The sequence below is a fragment of the Pseudopodoces humilis genome, chromosome 26 (genome assembly GCF_049639895.1).
Source record: "Pseudopodoces humilis isolate 2021_Gansu_Grassland_sample_001 chromosome 26, ASM4963989v1, whole genome shotgun sequence".
Taxonomy (NCBI): domain Eukaryota; kingdom Metazoa; phylum Chordata; class Aves; order Passeriformes; family Paridae; genus Pseudopodoces; species Pseudopodoces humilis.
The window spans coordinates 1,339,565-1,359,518 of NC_142225.1; the positions used below are offsets into that span (position 1 = coordinate 1,339,565).

Here is a 19,954-nt window from a genome sequence, read left to right on the forward strand (position 1 = left end):
GACAGTCCCAGAGTGATGTCCAGGGGTGTTGCTGCCCTCCAGGGACATGCAGGGACACTTACATGACTCGTTGGTGGTAGCAATGACACCGTAGTACTGGATCTGGCCGTTCTCCTCGCTGAACAGCTCGGGTGAAATGATAACCGTGGAGCTGGCCTCCACTGGGAACGCGTCTGCGCGCAGGGGCGGCGGCAGGGCTGCGAGGAGAACCAGCAATCCTCTTAGTGTGTCCCTGCCCCAGACCCCTCTGCTCAGCCTGAGGGGCCCAGCAGCACCCTCAGAGCCCCGAGCAGGGCACCACAAGCACGTGGGGCTCAGACAGTGCCGGCTCTAAGCAGCAACACCGGCTGTTTGGCTCTGTGGCTCTGGCTCTGTGGGGCAGGAGGGGACTCACGCTCCACTGCTGTGCTGCAGAGCAGAGTCACAGCCTGGCTCCTCAGCGTGTTCATGCCCACGGTGCTCACAATGATTCGGTAGGAGGAGTTTGGCTGCAGCCCCTCCAGACTGGCCTCGCTGGAAGGGATGCTCACGGTGTGCCTGGAGGTGGGGGGTCCTTCAGAAAGTCTCTCTGTCACCACCTCGTAAGCCTCCACATCTCCAGGAGAGCTTGTCCAGTTCAAGTAAAGGCTCCTTGACTCTGCTAGGCACTGCACATCCTTCACTGGGTTTGGCTCTGCAAAGGAGATAGGGCAGGCTCTGGACTCTGGATCAGAGGAATCAGACAGAGCCTGCCCCTGTCAGCCCCTGCTCCCGAGGCCAGCGAGATGAGCAGAGCCAGACACTCACACCCTGGGAACCTGCCGTGCCATGGGCCACAGGACAGTGGGAATGGGCAGGGCCTGAGCTCACATCTTACAGGAGACATCAGCCAGTGGAGATCTGCAGTCTGCTCCGCTCCACAGCAGCCAGGAGACAGCAGATCTGTGCCGTGGGGCTAGCTTAGGGAGCCAATGGCTACCACAGGGTCACCTTGCTGGCTTTCCCTGTCTCCCACCACAAGACTTCCCATGCCTCTGTTGACACTCAAGGGTCAATCCAGACTTGAGGCCACCCAGGTGCTTCTTCCCCTTCCAGCCTGCCCCGCTCGCTCCCCGCGGCAGCGCGTACCCACCCATGGGCACTGCCAAGGGCTTGGTGCTGCTCCAGTACGGCCCAGCCACGCAGCTCAAGGACACAGAGTAGTTCCTGCCTGGGATCAGCCCCTGGAGGAGGTGCTGGACCTGTCCTCTGCCCAGGGAGTGCCGCCAGGGCAGTGAGCTGTTCCGGGGGTCCCGCAGCCACAGCTGGCAGTCGTCCTGCTGTCCAGAGACACTGCCCCAGGAGATCAGCATCGTGTTGTTCCCTTCAGCCACCGCCGAGAGATTCTGGGGAACTGAGGGGGCTACAGCAAAAACCACACCAGGAAGAGTTACTGGTATGCATGTGCTCTGTTCTCATCTACAGAGACACAGGCAGGAGATGGGTGACACGAGGAGACTCCACATGCTCAGTGATAAAACATTCCTGCAGCTGCTGTTTGCCAGAAATGACCTTTAAATGGCAGCTGAAGGACATACAGAGTGAGGAGCGTGAGGAGATGGATTCTTCTTCCTGCTAATTAGCAAGCTTCATTAGAGACCTGCCCGAAGGGCTCTGCACATGACTCCCTGCACCCTACCAGGGGATGGCTGAGCGTGGGAGCAGGGACCGCTGGATTCCCCAAGCAAAGTGGGGACAAGCACATGAAAAGGCTTATTGTGCTTATCTGCATTTCCACATTCCATAAAATGGAAAAAAAAAAAAGCCCATCCTCCCTTTATACCCCATGCCAGCAATTCTCTGAGTGCCTGGGAAAAAAGGAATGGTGGGGTGTCCCCCCAGGCTGTGAGGCCTCATGGTCCCCCAGGCTGTGGGCAGCACCACTGCCATGGCATCCCGTGCTCTTGTTCAGTCACACCTGCCTGGAGGAGCCAGACTTCAGCCACTGGGGCCACGGGCCAGAGGCTGCCTCCTGAATGAAACAGCACTCGTGGCTGCCAGGCCCTCCCACAGGCAGCAGGATTCCCTGCCTGACTCTCCTCTCCTGCCCAGCCCATGATCCCATTGCTACACTGGTGCATCCCACCCCATCCCATCCCTGGGAGTATTTGGGGTCGGGTTAGAGAGGGCTCTGAGCAACCTGATCTAATTGAAGATGTCCCTGCCACTAGCAGCGGGGTTGGACTAGATGGCCCTTAAAAGGTCGCTTCCAACCCAAACCATCCTGTGAGCATACAGCTCCAGGCAGCAGTCCTGGCTGAGCCCCTGCCCCTTCCCACCGCAGGTGCTGAGCCCACCCAGACAGGAAGGCTGGGCCCGTGCAAGATGCAGAATGTCCAGCTCTGACACTCACTTGTCCAGTCACTGATGTTCCCTGCAGAGGCTGCATAGGGCCCTGCCACGGACACCACTTCCAGCAGGTATTTGTGTCCTGGAGCCAGGCCAGAAAAGGTGAATTTGCTGGTGCCTTTCCCAACAGAGACATTGGCTGCCACAATGCCTGACCCTGAGTGATACAGGAGCAGCCTGAAGCCGTCTTGTCCCTGGGGCTCGGCTCGCCAGGACGCACTCAGCCTGTTGGGGTACCCCTGGTTCGTCATGTACACGTTACGGGGTGCCAAGGGGTCTGCCAAGACAGGACAGGAGATGTGTCAGCAAAGGGCCTGAGGACACTGCCTGGGTCCCTCAGCAGTGCCATCAGGAGGGATGCACCACACCAGACAGTGCACTCAGCCTCGACTGTGTGGCTCCAGCCACCAGCCCAGAGGCAGCTCAAAGCTTCTGCAAACTTCTCTGTGCTTGTCTGAGCAGGGACAGCCCCATCCTAGACAGGGTGAGACATGTGGGGAGGGGTGAGGAGGGAAAACGCAGCCAGCTAGAGGACAGGGGAAGGTGAACACCCTGCTTGCTGCTCCCTCCTGCGTGCTCTCCCCTGAAGCACGGCTCTGGAGCTCCGGCCACCCTCACCCAGGCTGGTGGAGCTGCTGATGAGAGTAGGGAGAGCCTTGCTCAGTGCCATGGCAGGGCTTGAGGGCTGCTCTGAAGGTCAGTAGGGCCATGAGCTTTCGTGACTGCCCAGCAAGGCACACATCCCCTCAGAAAAGGTACTCACACGTCCAGTTGCTGACGTTCCCCGCGGGTGCCCTGAAGGACCCAGCCACAGATGCCACCTCCAGCACGTATTTGCTTCCTGGGGCCAGTCCCGTGAAGGTGAAGTTGTGGGTGTCTCTCCCAAGCGAGGCTGTAGCTGCCACAGTGCCCAGCTGTGCACGGTGCAGGGTCAGTGTGTATCCATCTCTGCCTCCAGCCGTGGCCCCCCAGGCCACGCTCAGCCTGTCGGGGTGCCCCGTGCTCAGCAAGCGCACGCTGGCCGGGGGCAGCGGGCCTGGGGAGCCACCACAGCTCATGTTAGGGACAACGAGCAGGAGACAGACACATGATGGGTGCAGCAGGACAGGCTCTCCCTGAGGGAGGATCTCCTCTGGCAAACACTTCCTCATCCTCACTTTTTCCTACTCCCATCTCACCTCACCTTTAATGGTGCTCACCCTTACCGGTCCCTCACATGCCAAGCCCTCCCCATCCAGGTCATGCTCATTCCCACAGCCCGGTGGGAACCACGGGCACAGGTGTGCTCTCACACCCAGCAGCTGCCAGCACTGCCACAGCCTCTGCTCTCTGAGCAGCCCCAGCACCTTTCTGCGTGGGGAGAAGTGCTGGATTAGCCCATCTCTGGAGCAAAGACCTGTTCTCCTGGGAGGACTGTGCAGTGGCTTCCGTACTACACTGATAAATTTCGTGAACCTTTATGGCAAGGTGGTTTCTACCCTTGGGAAGAGACTCAGTGAGCCTCCTGTGCACAGGTACAGGTGCCTGTACACTTCTGTACTGCTGGCCACAGGAGATGGGTGAGCACAGGCAGGGCATGACCCAGCACAGGCACATCTGGGCAGCCCTGATCAGCATGTCCTTGTGCAAGCCTACAGCTGAACACGCCACTGCCACGCAGTGTGCCCCAGCACTGACTGCTAACACTAACACCTGTGCAGGGTGCACATCTCCAAAACCACCAGGTGCCCCATGAACCTCCCAGCTCTCCTCAGGACAGCCCAGTGGTGTGACATTTCCCACCCCTCTGCAGAGGACACTGCTTCAGGTACACTCACGTGTCCAGCCACTGATTTTGGGTGCTGCTGCCTGGTACTGTCCGGCTGTGGCAGTGGCTTCCAGGGAGTACTCGTGTCCTGGGGCCAGTCCCATGAAGGTGAAGTTGTGGGTGTCTCTCCCAAGCGAGGCTGTAGCTGCCACAGTGCCCAGCTGTGCACGGTGCAGGGTCAGTGTGTATCCATCTCTGCCTCCAGCCGTGGCCCCCCAGGCCACGCTCAGCCTGTCGGGGTGCCCCGTGCTCAGCCAGCGCAGGGCGGCCGGGGGCAGCGGGCCTGGGGAGGAAACACCACTCACTGAGCAGCCACACCTGGGCTCAGCACAAGGAGCTGCTCCACGCCTGTGCCAAGCCTGTGCTGCAGGAGCTGGGTCAGCAGCAGGGTCCCACAGGCTGGCTGTGGTTCTGTGGCAGCTGCTTCCTCCCTGGCTGCTGTCTGAGACTGTGGACTGCTGTGGATGGCTACCAGGGACAGCATCAGGCACAGACTCCTCATGCTGCTTCCAGCAGGGAATAAGCACTGGGCACTTGCATGGGTGGACAGCTGCACCAGTATGGTCTCTGACTGAACTGGGAAGGGGAATCTGCTGAAGAACACCTGCCTGAAGGAGAGCATGACACTCACGTGTGCAGTGGGTGAGGCTGGGGGTGCTGGCATGGAAGGGCCCAGCTGTGGCTCTCACTGCCACGCTGTAGCGAGTCCCAGGGCTCAGGCTCCTCAGGATGTGGCTCCTGGCATCCCCACCCAGCACCGTGTGCCCAACAGGAGTGCCGGACGCTGCGTCACCGACGTCCACCACGAAGCCTTCTGCCCCTCGGCCCAGCACTGCCCAGGACACCACCAGCGCTGAGGCTGAGGGGCTGCTCACACTGAGGTTCACAGGGGCCAAGGGATCTGGAAATCAACAGGGAGACAGTGAGCTCTCCTGCTCAGTGCTGAGAGCTGGCTGCTGTGCCCAGGGCTCCTCCAGGCAGTGGGCAGGCTGGACCAGAGATCCTCTGGAGAGAAGCCTGGGCACAGAGCGCCAGGCAGGGCACATGAGTGAGTGTAACTGGGGTCTGCAGCTGGATGTGGCAGGGGAGATAACCAGAGCCTCTAGGGTACATGGGGGGATTGGCTCTGTGTCAAGGATGGAGTGAAGGCAGTGAGCAGAAAGGTGGGACCATCACACAGAAGCTGTGGGCACCAGGAAGGTGGTGCTGGCTGCTCTGGGAGGCTCAGGTGGAGGCTCACAGTGGGGCACTGTGGCCAACCCAGCCAGTCAGACTCACGTGTCCATTGGGTGACGTTGATGGAAGAAGCTTCTAACGAGCCTTTCACAGCAGTGACCTGCACAGCAAACTTGCTGCCTGCTTCCAGGTGACTCCAGGTGATGTTCAGGGCATCTGGACCCAAGGTCTGCACCTGGATCCTGCTCTGGGTGCTGAGGCTGTACAGAGTAACGTGGTAGTGGTCCCTCCTGCCGGGGGGCTTGTTCCAGGATGCGTAAAGCTCTGAGGAGCTGCCTGGGTTGGTAAGGCTCAGGTTTGTCGGTGCAGCAGGAACTGAGGAAAAACAAGACACACCAGTGAGAGAGGCAGGATGTGACCACAGGCCAGCCTCACCAGGAACCACGCCAGGGTGCCCTCTTCCTTCCCTCCTCTCATTTCCTCTCCCCAGGTGCCAACACTGCTGCCATTCCCCGTGGCTGTCACAGCTGCTGACCTGTGCAGGCGGTGACGTTCTCGGGGAGGGAGCGGTGGGCTCCAGCCACTGCCCAGATCCTAACGAGGTAGCAGGTTCCTGGTTCCAGCTGTGGCACAGTGACATTGGTGCTGTCCTTCCCTGCTTCCAGGCTCCTTGGCGGTGCAGAAGAGCCCTCCTGGAGCACGCTGAGCAGGTATCCATCCCTGTGGCCAGCAGGAGTGTCCCAGTGCACAGCCAGAGCCCGGGCAGTGCTGACGGGGCTGGCAGCCAGGGAACGAGGAGGCAGCGGGACTGCGGGAGAGAAACAGCGTCACTGGGGACAAACCTGGGGGGCTCTAGCGTGGGAGTGAAGCTGGGAGCTGGAGCACTGTGGCCATCCACACAGTGTCTAAGGCTGGTGGGAGCAGGGGAGCTGTGTTCTACCGGTGTAGCCGATGGCAGTCTGAGAGGAGATGCGATGAGGCCCCGCCTGGGAAATGATCTCCACGCGGTAGCGGGACCCTGGCACCAGCCCCCCCAGGTCGAGCTGGGTGACTCCACGGGGGACAGACACATTCCTGATGATGGACAGGGACTCAGCCACCGAGAGCTGGACCAAGTGATCTCTGCCACCTCCGGACTCCACCCAGCTCACGTGCAGCTCCTGGGGTTTCTGGCCAGGCTGCACACTCACGTTAGCCAGGGACAGTGGATCTGGAGAAAAGCAGAGCATGGAGACCCATGAGGTGGTGGAGGAGCCACCTGGAGAAGCCAGGGCACAGCCTGCATCTCTGCACAGGGCTGGAAGAGAAGTGGGGGCACCTGACCACTGGATCCCCTGTTCTCCTGGGGGACATGCAAGCTTCCTCTGTGTCCCCAGGGTGCTGCTGGCAGGCAGGTGCTGAGAGCACTCAGCTCTCAGGGGGCTGCTCTGCTCCACAGACAGGGAGCAGCAAGCCAATAGAGGTCTCTAAGCTTCCTCTCTCTCATCCCTCTCCCACCAGTCCCTGGCTGGTCCCTTGAGATCACCACTGGTGGCAGAAGTTTCAACTTAACTGGGGAATATCCAAACTGGGGAAAAGGGTCTTTTGGGGCCTAACCTATGGCACATGCTCTGTGTTCCAGGACAGGGAGCATGCAGGTGTCACCAGAGCCCTCCCTCCGCCCCAACAAGTTTGTGTCACTGCTAGTCTTGCAGGCAGTGCTGGGATGGATGTCCCATCCCTGCAAGAGACTGGGAATGCTTCTGACTCACATGTCCACTCAGTGGCAAAGTGTGACGAGGATCTGTATGGACCAGCGAGGACAGTCACCTTCAGGAAGTACTGAGTGCCAGGGGACAGCCCCAGGAACGTGAAGTTGTGGGTGTTTGGCCCCACTGAGGTGTTCCTCTGTGCTGCATGGCTCTTGCTGTAGAGCTGGAGGTGGAACTGGTCCACATCACCAGCAGTCTTGTCCCAGAAGGCTGAGAGCCCCATTGGGCGCCGGGTGTTGGTCAGGGTCACGCCAGCTGGAGCCAGGGGGTCTGAGAGAGGAGAGACAGCCAGGCAGTGATTATGGGGCTGTGCTGTGGGGCTGTGCTGTGGGGCTGTGATGTGGGGCTGTGATGTGGGGCTGTGCTGTGGGGCTGTGATGTGGGGCTGTGCTGTGGGGCTGTGATTGTGGGGCTGTGATTGTGGGGCTGTGCTGTGGGGCTGTGGGGCTGTGATTGTGGGGCTGTGATTGTGGGGCTGTGCTGTGGGGCTGTGATTGTGGGGCTGTGCTGTGGGGCTGTGCTGTGGGGCTGTGATGTGGGGCTGTGATTGTGGGGCTGTGCTGTGGGGCTGTGCTGTGGGGCTGTGATTGTGGGGCTGTGCTGTGGGGCTGTGATTGTGGGGCTGTGCTGTGGGGCTGCTGTGATTGTGGGGCTGTGATTGTGGGCTGTGATGTGGGGCTGTGGGGCTGTGATGTGGGGCTGTGATTGTGGGGCTGTGCTGTGGGGCTGTGATGTGGGGCTGTGATGTGGGGCTGTGCTGTGGGGCTGTGGGGCTGTGCTGTGGGGCTGTGGGGCTGTGCTGTGGGGCTGTGATTGTGGGGCTGTGATGTGGGGCTGTGATTGTGGGGCTGTGCTGTGGGGCTGTGCTGTGGGGCTGTGATTGTGGGGCTGTGCTGTGGGGCTGTGATGTGGGGCTGTGCTGTGGGGCTGTGATTGTGGGGCTGTGATTGTGGGGCTGTGATTGTGGGGCTGTGCTGTGGGGCTGTGATGTGGGGCTGTGCTGTGGGGCTGTGATTGTGGGGCTGTGCTGTGGGGCTGTGCTGTGGGGCTGTGATTGTGGGGCTGTGATTGTGGGGCTGTGCTGTGGGGCTGTGATGTGGGGCTGTGATTGTGGGGCTGTGCTGTGGGGCTGTGATGTGGGGCTGTGATTGTGGGGCTGCACACACTTGTCCTGGGCACCCTGCAGTGTCTGGGTCAGGAGTCAGCACACCAAAGCCAGCTCCTGCTCCACAGCAGAGATGGGATCGGTCCCCACCTTCCCCTGGGTGACATTGGGAAGTGTTTTCTGTTCAGTGCCGGGTTCCTCCTGCACTGCAGACCCTTTCACTCCCAGCATGGCTGAATGTGGCTCCCGATGAGCGCCCGCTCTGCCTGTGCAGCCCTGTCTGACTCCCCACCTCTGCTCTCTGCTCCGGGGGACGGGCGGTGGCTGTGACCAGCACCAGGGACAGGCAGGACTGACACTCACACGTCCAGTCGCTGGCTGATCTCACGGGGGATCTGTAGGGCCCAGCCACAGCAGCCATCTCCAGCGTGTACTGTCGCCCAGGGACCAGGTTCTCCAAGGTGACATTCGTCCAGCCGCTCCCCACAGTCACATTCCTGACCTGCTCCTGGGATTTGGTTTCCCGGAGGGTCCCTGTGTAGCCAGTGCTGCCAGAGGAAGCTGCTCTCCAGGAGGCTTGCAGAGAGGTGCTGTGGCCCCTGTTGCTGAGGGTCAGCTGCTCTGGGGGCAAAGGGTCTACAAAAGGAAAGGTCTAGAATCACCTGGCAGAAGTGCAGCTCCAAATGTGCTGGGGCAGGGGTCCCTTCCCTGGGAAAACCTGCATCCAGGTGCTTTGGTCACTGCCACCCCTGACCTGCTGGCACCCACACACCAGTCCAGCAGGCACTGGGCCAGCACAGCTCAAACTGGAACACTGAAAAAATTGTTCTGGTGCTGGAGGAGGTGGTGGGGAGTGGAGGGGGTGGTTCAAGGCAGCCTGAGCAGTGCCATGGGAGGGAGGAGAAGGGCACCCGGCTCAGCTGCCCCTTGTGACACATCCAGCAGCACCTCTGCCTCCTCCCGAGCCTTTTGCCCAGTTATTGGATGAAGCTGTGGAAGATGTGTGCTCTCAGGGCCCTGAGGTGTGACACCAGGGGCTGTGGCACTCACATGTCCAGTTGGAGATGCTCCGGGGTGAGGATGTGTAGGGACCAGCCACAGTGCTGACCTCGAAGGTGTAGAGGGTCCCAGGGTGGAGGCCCTCGTAGGTGAAGCTCGTGACAGCCCTGAGCAAGGAGCTGTTCTTCACAGGGTGCTCTGCAAGGCTGAGGAGCAGCAGATAGCCCTCCCCTGCTGCCTCCTCCCAGCTGGCCAGCAGGCTGTGGGGGCTACCCTGGCTGGACAGCCTCACGCCAGATGGTGCTTGTGGTTCTGTAAGGGACAAGGACAGCACGACATGGGGCAGTGCATCAGGCAGGAAGACTGCTTTCACGGGATATTTTCTGCTTTTCAAATTGCTCCAGGTGTCCCTAGAGCAGGGGGTGGGACTGGATGATATCCAGAGGTCCCTTCCAAGGCTAACAGTTGTGTGATTCTGGGACACTGCAGCTGTCTCCATCCCACACAGGGGCAGAAGGAGAGCTCTCAGTGCCCCCAGCACCACGGGCTGGGTGGGTTCCTCCCCATGCTGTGTCCAATTGTCCCTTCCCAGAGTGGCAGCTCTGGGACAGCACCAGCTGTGGCTCCACAAATCACCCAGCAGAGGCTGAGCACAGGGAGGTGCCCCCTCTGGGGGTCTGCTGGTGCTTCCCTGCCCACCCATCCAGCTGTGGTGAGGAGAAGGGAGGAAGCTGCTGCCTGCAACCTGCCAAACAGTCCAGAAGGGACGAAGCAGGATCTGCTCTTGATCTGTGCCTGACACTCGCTGGCACCAAGGACCTCTGAGCCCACCCTCACCAGGAACTGTGGGCAGGCAGATTTTGCTGCTCTGATCCACAACCTGCTCTTGAGACCAGGTGTCCTGTCCCTGTGCCTGCCTCACCCGCAGCCCCCTCCAGGCAGCAGGAACAGCCTCAAGGGCCACGTGTGGGCTCTCTGCTCACCTGTCCAGGCTGCTGCGCTCTGCGCCGATGCCCTGTAGGGCCCTGCCACCGCCACCACCTGCACACAGTACTGCTGGCCAGGGCTCAGCCCGTGGAAGGTGACGTGATCGTTGTCCCCACCAACAGAGATGTTCCTGGCCGGAGTGCTGTCCTCTCCCTCGCGCAGGGTCACCAGGTAGAAGTCCCTCTGTCCCCCTGGGATACTCCAGCGAGCCTGTAAGGAGTTCTGCTCCTCTGCACTGCTCAGAGTCACATTGCCAGGGCTCAGGGGGTCTGGAAGGGAATAGGATTGTGTGAGTCAGGGTTATGGGGTACTCTGTACCCCATACTCTCCCTGAGCCTCATTCCTGGCAGGGTTACGTCCACCCTTAGACATCCTTTTGGAGAGATCCATCTGCACTCCCCAGCACAAGCATTCCTGGACTAACAGAGTCCAGACAAAGCTGGAAAAGCTCCATTCACATCCCACCATGAACTTGCTGATATTCCCAGGAACTGGCCTGGACCAAACTCCTGGCCGGACGCCCCTGGCTCGTGTGTCTGGCATGGGGGGAATTTTGTTCAGTGGAGCAGGTCAGAGCTGCAGACAGGAACAGCAGGGATCAGCCTCCCTCCAGAGCAGAAACAAACCAGCTGGAGCTCTGGAGCCCTTCCAAAATCCCATCTGCAGAGTCAGCAGGGAGCAGGCTCCAGCTTCCCGGGCTGGCAGGTGGAGCAGGAGGGAGCTGGAGACTTGACAGCTGGTGGCACCAAGGTGTTCCCAGCAAACACATGACCAGTGTTTGGCCACTGCCAGGACCAGTCTCTGGCCACAGCAGCTTGGCACCTCCATCATTTGAGGGCCAAGGCTACCTCTCCATTTCCCTCCTGGTTTTCCTGGAAACATCTGGGAAAGCAAGTTCAGGACTGGAACTTTTTACTGGGCTACGGACATGGTGTCACCAGCATAGTCCCCCTCTTTCAGGGCTCTCATCAGCATGAGGCCAGAGCAGAGAGTGGGCTGGGGGAATGGTGCAATAGTGGTTCTGGGAGGGCTGCCCTCATTGTTTTGACCTGCCAGAGGCTCTTGGATTCCTTGGCTGTATTTTCACAGCACCCACCAGGTTGGGAACATCCACCAGGATGAGGTTAACAGGTGCTACCACAACATATCCTTCACAACAATCAAAGAGCACCAAAAATCCTTTCCATAGAATCACAGAATTGTGGAAATGGTTTGGATTGGAAAGAGCCTTGAAGCTCATTCACTCCACCCCCTTCCACTATCCCAGCCCTCCAGCCCTGTCCAGCCTGGCCTTGGACACTGCCAGGGATCCAGGAGCAGCCACAGCTTCTCTGGGCACCCTGTGCAGGACCCCCCACCCTCACAGGGAAGAAATTCTTCCTGACATCTAATCTAAATCTCTCCTATTTTAGTTTCAAACCATTCACCCCTTGTCCTACCACTGTCTGCCCGTGTAAAGTCTTTTTTGTTCTTCTGTAAGCCCCTCCCAGAGGCCTCCAGTTCAAACCAGCTCAGCTGCTGCCCTCTTGCCCCATTTTTTCTGCTGCCCTTGTACAGCCCTGGGGCACACGAGAGCCAAGCCCCAGCAGCACTGAACACCAGCGGGATCTGCTGCCCTTCCATCTCCCTCCTAGGGGAGAAACCACAGGCTGCTCCCACTGCAGCCCAGGGAGAAGCAGGCTGGAACTGGGGATCCACCTGCTGAAGGATTCACTGGCCCCACCACAGCAGTGCCCCAGAGCTGCCTCCTGGAGCAGCTTTCAACCAATCCCCCTTTGTGCTCCTAAAAACTGCAGAATCATGGAGGAGAAGGAAGAAGGAGAGCTAAGAACCACACCCTTTTTCTTCCATCTTTACTCCATGTATTAAACACTCTAAAATCTCTATTTTTTACTTCAGTGACATATTAAACATTATACTACTTTCTACTTAATTTTTTATAAACCCTGGCTCACCCAGGGATATTTGGAAGCCTTTCTGTCAGTGACAGACAAGATTAACACCTTTTTGGAGAACAGGACAAAGAGAGAAATGTTTCTCCATGTCTGAATTCCTACAGATCTTTGGATTCAGAGGCTGGACCAGAGGCAGGGAGAAAGCTGGGGCCACCAAGCTGATACTCACATGTCCAGGCGGTGGCATTGGGTCCCACTGCGGTGTAGGAGCCGGCCGTGGCGCTGAGCCCCAGCCAGTACTGAGTGCCAGGGTGGAGGTGATGGAAGGTGTAGCTGCTGAGGCCCCTCCTGGCTGACAGGGTCGTGCTGACCTTTTGGGTGAGGAGGTTTCGGAGCTCAAGGTGGAGCCAGGCAGCCCCTGCAGCATCTGCCCAGGAGGCGACGAGGCTGGTGCTGGAAGCTGGGCTGAGCCTCAGCTGGGTGGGGATGGAGGGAGCTGAGGGGAGGAGCAGGACACAGCAAGGTTGAGTGCTGGGGCTGGTGGTCCCCAGACCCTCCTCTCTCCCCAGGGGCCCCTGTGCCCACAGCTGCTCTCTGGTAGGGGTCTGCTGAGGGATGTCCCTCCCGTGCCCCCTCCCACACGGGCTGGAGGGCCCTTGAGGTCCCTCCACATTGTCATGTTCCTTCAGGCTGCAGCTCTCAGAAGCCAAGAGATCCAGGGTCCCCAGACTGCCCCTCTCCCTTGGGAACAGCCAAACCCAAGCTGTGGGTGCTGCAAGGCAGTCCCAAAGTGCAAAATCTTCCCCTTGGCCCAGGCACTCGGCTCACGGTGGGGATGTCAAACACTCCAGCTGTTCCCCCCAACACACAAGCTCCCCATCCCAAGCCTGGAGACCTCCTCCCCTGGCCACAGCCCTTGGGCAAGCACACCCATCACTCCCTACCTGTCCACTGGTGGACGCTGGTGCTGGCCTGGCCGGACCCAGCCAGCGTGCTGACCTTCAGGGCATACTCGCTGCCAGCCAGCAGCCCGCTGAAGAGGAAGGTGGAGGCGCTGGGCAGGAGGGACACGTTCCTCACCAGGCTCTGGGACTCGCTGTGCCACAGGGCCAGGCTGTAGCCGTCCCTCCGGCCGTGCCCGTGCGCCCAGGCCGCGCGCAGCGAGGCCGAGCTCCCGCCGCTGCTCAGGCTCAGGTTGTGGACAGGAGAGGGACCTGCAGGGACACGGCACAGGCACTGCTGGCTGCTTGTCTGGCTGTGCCTCAGCTGGCAAAGTCACCGGTGGAGCTTGTGAGGCGGTGCCAGGCAGCTGCACAGGACCCACTCACAGAATCCTGGAATGGTTTGGGTTGGAAGGGACCTTAAAGCTCTCCCAGTCCCAGCCCCTGCCATGGACAGGGACATGCCCACTGTTCCAAGTTGTTCCAAGCCCTGGCCAGCCTGGCCTTGGATGCTTCCAGTGATAGGGCAGCCAAAGTTTCTCTGAGCAACCTGTGCCAGGGCTTTACCATCCTCACAGGAGCTTCTTCCTAAGATCCTGACCTAAACTTCTCCTCTGCCAGTTTAAAACTCTTCCTTCTTGTCCTGCCATCATCTGCCCATGTGAAAAGCCCCTATTTATCTATTTTCAAATCCCCTTTAGGTACTAAAAGGCATTTTTAAGGTGACTCTGGAGCCTTCTCTCCAGGCAGAACAACCCCAGCTCTCTCAGCCTGTTTCCAGAGCAGAGGGGCTCCAGTAAGGATTCCCCAGGCAGAGCCCCATCACCTCCCTGACCATTCAGCAGCCCCCCACGGGCTGTGTGGGCTGCACCATCCCCCTGGATCAGTCTCAGCACTTATTCTGAACTGAGCAGGGAGGCTTGGTCAGGGCCAACACATAAAGGTGAACCCATCATCACCTGGAAGCTCACCTGCTGACAGGTCCTGTGTTCCTGCTGGCCCTGTGGGTCCTGACACCTGCCTTTCCATGACAACCAGCTTCTGCTTCCACCACTGCTGCCTGACACCCAGCCCTTCCCCTGTCCAGTCTCCTCCCTCCAGCTCTACTCTCCTCTGCTGGGTTTCCCACCGTCACCTGCACTGATTTACTCAAGGATCTTCTGGAGAGGTGCAGGCAAGGGCTGCCATCCTCACCTGAGCTGTAGAGCCACCAGCCCCGTCCCCCTCTCCAGCCCTTGGCACAGAGCAAGGCCTGGGGGTGAGAACAGGACAAACAGAGAAATGTTTCTCCATTTCTGAATTCCTATTGAAATCCTTGTGATTGACAGAGATGTGTCAACCAAAACTGTGGAGCAGGTGCTCCTTCCTTGTAGCTATTTCTAGACCTCCAGGAATGACATTTTCCACCCCTCATCTCTCTGCAAGCCACATCATGGGCTGGTCCATCATTACCTCCATTGTTCCAGGAGGAGGAGAGACAGCATGAACCCAGCCCATACCAGGTGCAGGGGCAGGACCCTTCCTCCACCAGGATGAGGGAACGACCCCTAAGACTCTGGGGACGCAGGAAGGACCCTAGTTCTTGGAAAAGTGAGGAAAAGCCCAACCTCCCAGGAAGCAGCAGGACTCCAAACAGCACAACAATCACTGAGCACTGAGGTCCTGGGCAGCCCTTACTTGTCTGTGCTGTGATGGTCTGGCTGGTGGTGTCCATGCAGGCCAGCGTGGCTGTCACCTCGATCTCGTACTGCGTGCCAGGAGTCAGCCCATGGAACCAGAAGCTGGTGGTGTTGGGTCCAGCAGACCCATTCTGCAGCAGCGTGCCTGACCCCAGGGAGGAGAGGGCGAGCAAATACCCCTGGGCACCTCCCTGTGGCTCATCCCAGGACAGAAGGAGGGAGTCTGACCGGTCATGGTCGCTCACACTGACATTCAGGAGTGTACCTGCAGAGGCAAATCCCAAACTCTCAGCAGGGGTTGGGGGTGCTGGGTGCAGGCTGCAGCTCCCAGCCACCCACCCTTGCTGGGGTACACCAGGCACTGGCCACCACCCTGACCCTCAGGGCTCTGAACAGCCTTTGGGAAACACAAGAACCTTCAGAAACCTTCATGGACTCAGCACAAAGGAAGCTGTCAAAGAGATGTTCCTAAACATGGAGCATCTGCTCCACTGGAGAAAGACCAGAAGGCTTCAGGTCATCACGTGCTTTGTCCAGAGTCCTGGTTTGAGGCAGAGAACTTCCCTGGCTGGGTATAATCCATTGCTCATCACCTCAGTTGGCTTGAGCCCCCCAAAAAGATGTTGAAGGCTCTGGGCCCATCATGAAGAAGCAAGACAGTGGCAAGTCAGGGGGCAGGATGGATATGGCAGGGGGCCATTGTGCCCTCTGCAATAGTCTCTGCCTCTGTGGGGGCTCTGACAGAGGAGGGGGCAAAGGCTGCTTTGGGGGAATCCAGACAACGAGTCGCCCCCACCCTGCCCAGTTCAGAGGTGACATGGGAAGAGTGGGACACTGCACACATGGAGCAATGTGGGAGCAGGCTGGCCCCAGCCCCTGCTGAGGTGTGTCCCTGCCATGGCTGTGCTGCAGCAGCGAGGTCAGCGTGCTGGGGCAATGGAGAGTGTCTGGGGATGGGCAGTGGCATACAGGGCTTGGCCTAATTGCTGGCTCAGTGGCTGAAACTGCTGCTGAATTCCTGCCCTTAGAGCTGCTCAGGAGTCACCTACACAACAGGAGCCAGGCAGAGCCTGTCTGTCAGGCCCAAGCTGGTGGTGTGACCAGGGCAGGGTCCATCTCTGCCTCACAATGTCTCCAGCAGATTGTTACACACCCCCATCCTCAGCCTTGCTGTCAGTCACTGAACCATTTAGGTTGGAAAAGCCCTTTTAACATCCCTGAGTCCAACTGTTCCCCCAGCACTGCCAAGTCCAGCACTAACCCAAGTCCCCAGGTGCCACATCCATGAGCTTTCTATTGCTCCCAGCCTTTGGAAAATTCCAGAACTGCTCTAGTGCTAATAAGACATTTGTGTAATAATTAGCACTTAAAATTAATGGCGTGCAACACGTTGTGACAGGCTTACATAGGGTCTGGCACAGTGAACCCAGAACAGTGACTGCCCCAGAGTCCTGCCATGGGGCACCCTTCACACAGCCAGGGAGGAGCAGTGTGGGCTGAGCCTGGGACAGGGGCACTGCTCAGGAGCTGTGTGTGTCTTTCCCAGAGCTGAACATTCTCAGAACTACGTGCAACTTCTGCTCCATGCAATGCTGTGGTTTCACCTTTGCTGGTGAGGGCAAAGGGCCCTGAGGACAACAGATGGATGTGAACAGGATCACGTAGTGCCCCTGGGAAAGGCCCTCTCAGTGCCATCCCTGAGAAGTTTGAGTGCATATTTAGGATCAGACAGCTCAGGAAGGGTTAGTTAAATGTAGCTGAGTGCCCATGGGTGAGGTCTCTATACCTGGGCCAGCTGCCCTGGGCCACCCTCGCTGTCAGCAGACAGCCAGAGCACCAGGCACAGCTGACCTGAAGGCAACCCACAGGCCATTGTCCTGCCTGGCATTCAGGCAGGGCTGGTTTGTTACTGCAAGCTCTTTCTTATCTCCTGAAGGTATGAGTTCTCAGCCCGTGTTTCTCTGCTTGAGTTTCCAGCAGCTTCATCACCTGCCTCCCTCTGTCACCTTCCTGACATGTGCAGCACAAATGTACCTGAAACGGGCCAGAGGCCTGTGACCCCAGCACTGCTCATGTTCCCACTAACCACATCACAGACAGCACATCCACATACACCTCACGCCCTGACAGGTGCCTGTGGATCAGCCAGGTGATTTCTCACTGGCACAGGCTGATGCCATGTGGGCACTGTGCTGGCTCCAGGCCTACAGCAGCCTTACAGATTCTGATCCTGCCCAGGCAGCTCCAAGGATCTGAGCAGGGCACCTGTGGCTGTGCTGCTGCTGAGTGAATTGTGATTCTGGTGCTCTGTGGAAGCAGAGACCTCTGGAGCCCTGTCCATACAGCTGATTGCTGGAGAAGGATGGGACTGACTCTCCCCCTTCCCTGGGCACGATCTGTAGCCTGTAGTTAGCCCAAAGCAGAGTATTTACAAAACTACTCTTAACTCCTAGAGTCCTGCTCCAGCACATCTGCTCATCTCACAGCTCCAGGCACAGAGACCATCCCACCCTCAGCCTAGGAACCTCATTCCTGTGACTCACCTCTTTCACCAGGCGCATCCTGGCCCTCCAGCCCTGCCTGTGCCGTGTGGTTGCATCCCTGGCCCTGGGGGATTGAAGGTCTCGAGTGAGAGAGGGGCAGGATGAGGGGGGCTGAGCTGAGACACAGGGAGAGGTGTCCTGTGGCAGGCCAGGGGTTGGGCTGGCAGGCACAGGTCCCACCCTGACATGGCATCTGCGGGCTGTGACCCCTTTTCCCAGGTCACTTCTCCCTTAGTCAAGGCAGGGAGACAGATTTGGCAGCTGCAGCTTGTGGGCTGCCCCTTCTGCACGGGTCCTGGGGCTGCACCAACACGGGGCCGTGCCCACAGGGGAACCACAGGCCACCAAAGCAGCCAGGGCACAGGATCTGGAGAGAGAGGGAGGGATTGAGCTCCGGACAGGACCTGGCAATAATCTCATTCCCTCTACAGGCACACCTCCTTCACACCAAGGAGAGAGGATGGAGGGACCACAGACCTCAGTCCAGCTGCCGCCCTCCACAGGCAGAGCAGAGTCCCCGGAGCCCCTGGCACCCTCCCGGCTGCGGGGACACCCGTCCTCTCACAGCCTGCTCGCAGCAGGGTGTGCCCGGCTTTGGACTGGCGTCAGTTCCCCCCACGTTAAAGGAAATGTCTCCTGCCCACTCCCTGTCCTGCAACAAGCCACAGCAGAACCATCATGTTCCTTTTCCCTCGGCTCTCGGACTCGTTCCGGCTCCCCACCGATGGCGGGGCTTTTGGCAGAGGAGAGCGAAGCTGGGGACCCCCGGGACCAGCCGGTGCCTGGCGAGGAGCGGCGCAGGCAGGGCAGCAGGGAGGGACGGGCTGCGGGCCGGGGTCCCGGGGCGGGGGGCAGCGGGGGAAGCGCTGCCGGGGATGCCGAACGCCGCTGATGTGGCGGCCAGAGAGAGGCACCCGCAGCCCCCCGCGGCAGCGAGCCGGGAGCCAAGAGCTGCCGAGCCAAAGCGGGGGCTGGGGAGTGGAGCGCTTACCTCTGCCAGGGTCCCTGGGAGCCGCGGCACCCACAGCAGCAGCAGCGGCAGCAGCGGTGGCCTCATGGGGGACCTGGTGGCAGCAGATCAGGGGGATGATAAGTTGGGTTGGGGGGGCGGTTTCTTAGCAGCGGCCGTCCCCAGGCAGCCCCTCGTCCCACGGCAGCCAGGAGCCGTGTCCCCACATGCTTTCCGAGGGGACAGGATAACAACAGCGGGGACACCTCGGCCGGGCCCGCTGTCCCTGCGCGGGGGCAGAGCTCGCCTCCGGCCCGGGAGAAGCCCGGCGGGGGCGGCTGCCTCTCCCTGGGCGCATTTGCCGCTGTCCCCGCACGTCCGTGGCCTCTGCGGTGACTCCGCAGCTGGCCCGAGAGCGGCTGCGGGCAGAGCTCCGCCCGGGAGGCTGTGCCGGGCTGCAGCCCGCTCTGGCATCAGCAGCACCTCCGGGAGCTGCAGCGGGAGGAGCGGGAGGGGAGGAGACAGGATCCGACCGATGGCGGCTCCGGGATGGGAGAACCGCCCGAACCGGCCCCCAGAACGGGGCGGGAGCGGGGAGGGCAGCGGTGGGCTGGGATACTGGAGAGAACTGGGATACTGGAGAGAACTGGGATACTGGAACGAACTGGGATACTGGAACGAACTGGGATACTGGAGAGAACTGGGATGCCGGAGGGAGCTGGGATGCCGGAGGGAGCTGGGATGCCGGAGGGAGCTGGGATGCCGGAGGGAGCTGGGATACTGGAGGGAGCCAGGGCACGAGTGTGGCCCATGATTGTTGTGCACGCTCGGCTCTCTCTGTGCCGCACCTTCAGCTCTGTGTGCTTTAATCCCTGTGCAGGTGCTGCTGGCGAGCGGGGGTTTGGGTACCCCGGGGATTTGGGGTTTCTGTGCCGTGCCCCAGGCACGGGGTCCGCAGGCTGCTGCGGGGGAAGTGCACACTCCAAGGGGCTCCTGGAAGTGGCATCTCGTGGGCTCGGAGGTGCCCAAAGCACGCTTTACCCATCCGAGGGGGGTGAAGCGAGCAGCGGCCGGGTGCGAGGGGCTGTGCCCCCGGTCGGGCTGTGCCCCCAGGATCGGGCTGTGCCCCCGGGATCGGGCTGTGCCCCCAGGATCGGGCTGTGCCCCCGGGATCGGGCTGTGCCCCCAGGATCGGGCTGTGCCCCCGGGATCGGGCTGTGCCCCCGGGATCGGGCTGTGCCCCCAGGATCGGGCTGTGCCCCCAGGATCGGGCTGTGCCCCCGGGATCGGGCTGTGCCCCCAGGATCGGGCTGTGCCCCCGGGATCGGGCTGTGCCCCCGGGATCGGGCTGTGCCCCCGGTCGGGCTGTGCCCCCGGGATCGGGCTGTGCCCCCGGGATCGGGCTGTGCCCCCGGGATCGGGCTGTGCCCCCAGGATCGGGCTGTGCCCCCGGGATCGGGCTGTGCCCCCGGGATCGGGCTGTGCCCCCGGTCGGGCTGTGCCCCCGGGGGTCGGGCTGTGCCCCCGGCTGCCTGCAGGGCCGGCTCTGCGGGGCTCTGCCGTGCCTGGGCAATGCACAGTGGCACGGTGCCAGCTCCCATTCACAGCAGAGATGCCATTGGCTTCACATCAGCGCTGGGGATCTGGGACAGTGCTGGAAGAGGTTCAGTGGTGCATCAGTCCGGAAGCCAGAACAGCCTTTGTGGCCGTGGGAGCCCATCCCAGTGGCCAGCACGGCCACCTATGGGGGCTGTT

The 19,954-nt window shown here is 60.3% G+C and overlaps 1 protein-coding gene across 6 annotated transcripts in view; it reads right to left on the minus strand.

Annotated features, from left to right (window-relative positions):
• The window catches only part of LOC102111730 (receptor-type tyrosine-protein phosphatase V-like), a 35,527-nt gene extending 16,908 nt beyond the window's left edge, over positions 1 to 18,619 (minus strand). For 5 of the 6 annotated variants that reach the window (XR_015774554.1, XR_015774556.1, XR_015774555.1 and 2 more), the window contains exons 1-19: positions 18,242 to 18,619; positions 17,251 to 17,314; positions 14,706 to 14,972; positions 13,032 to 13,301; positions 12,317 to 12,583; positions 10,189 to 10,461; positions 9,257 to 9,517; positions 8,570 to 8,842; positions 7,102 to 7,371; positions 6,291 to 6,560; positions 5,886 to 6,158; positions 5,453 to 5,725; positions 4,806 to 5,075; positions 4,185 to 4,457; positions 3,131 to 3,403; positions 2,372 to 2,644; positions 1,112 to 1,381; positions 395 to 673; positions 63 to 197 (exon numbers count right to left, since the gene is read on the minus strand). Coding sequence is in view for 3 of the 6 variants with exons in the window: in XM_088067189.1 (XP_087923315.1) it covers positions 63 to 197; positions 395 to 673; positions 1,112 to 1,381; positions 2,372 to 2,644; positions 3,131 to 3,403; positions 4,185 to 4,457; positions 4,806 to 5,075; positions 5,453 to 5,725; positions 5,886 to 6,158; positions 6,291 to 6,560; positions 7,102 to 7,371; positions 8,570 to 8,842; positions 9,257 to 9,517; positions 10,189 to 10,461; positions 12,317 to 12,583; positions 13,032 to 13,301; positions 14,706 to 14,972; positions 17,251 to 17,314; positions 18,242 to 18,307 (4,600 nt within the window). In the remaining 3 variants the exon portion in view is untranslated. The remainder of the gene's footprint in view (positions 1 to 62; positions 198 to 394; positions 674 to 1,111; positions 1,382 to 2,371; positions 2,645 to 3,130; positions 3,404 to 4,184; positions 4,458 to 4,805; positions 5,076 to 5,452; positions 5,726 to 5,885; positions 6,159 to 6,290; positions 6,561 to 7,101; positions 7,372 to 8,569; positions 8,843 to 9,256; positions 9,518 to 10,188; positions 10,462 to 12,316; positions 12,584 to 13,031; positions 13,302 to 14,705; positions 14,973 to 17,250; positions 17,315 to 18,241) is intronic. The other variant, XM_014258900.2, reaches the window with a different exon arrangement.
• Between the last annotated feature and the right edge of the window lie 1,335 nt (positions 18,620 to 19,954).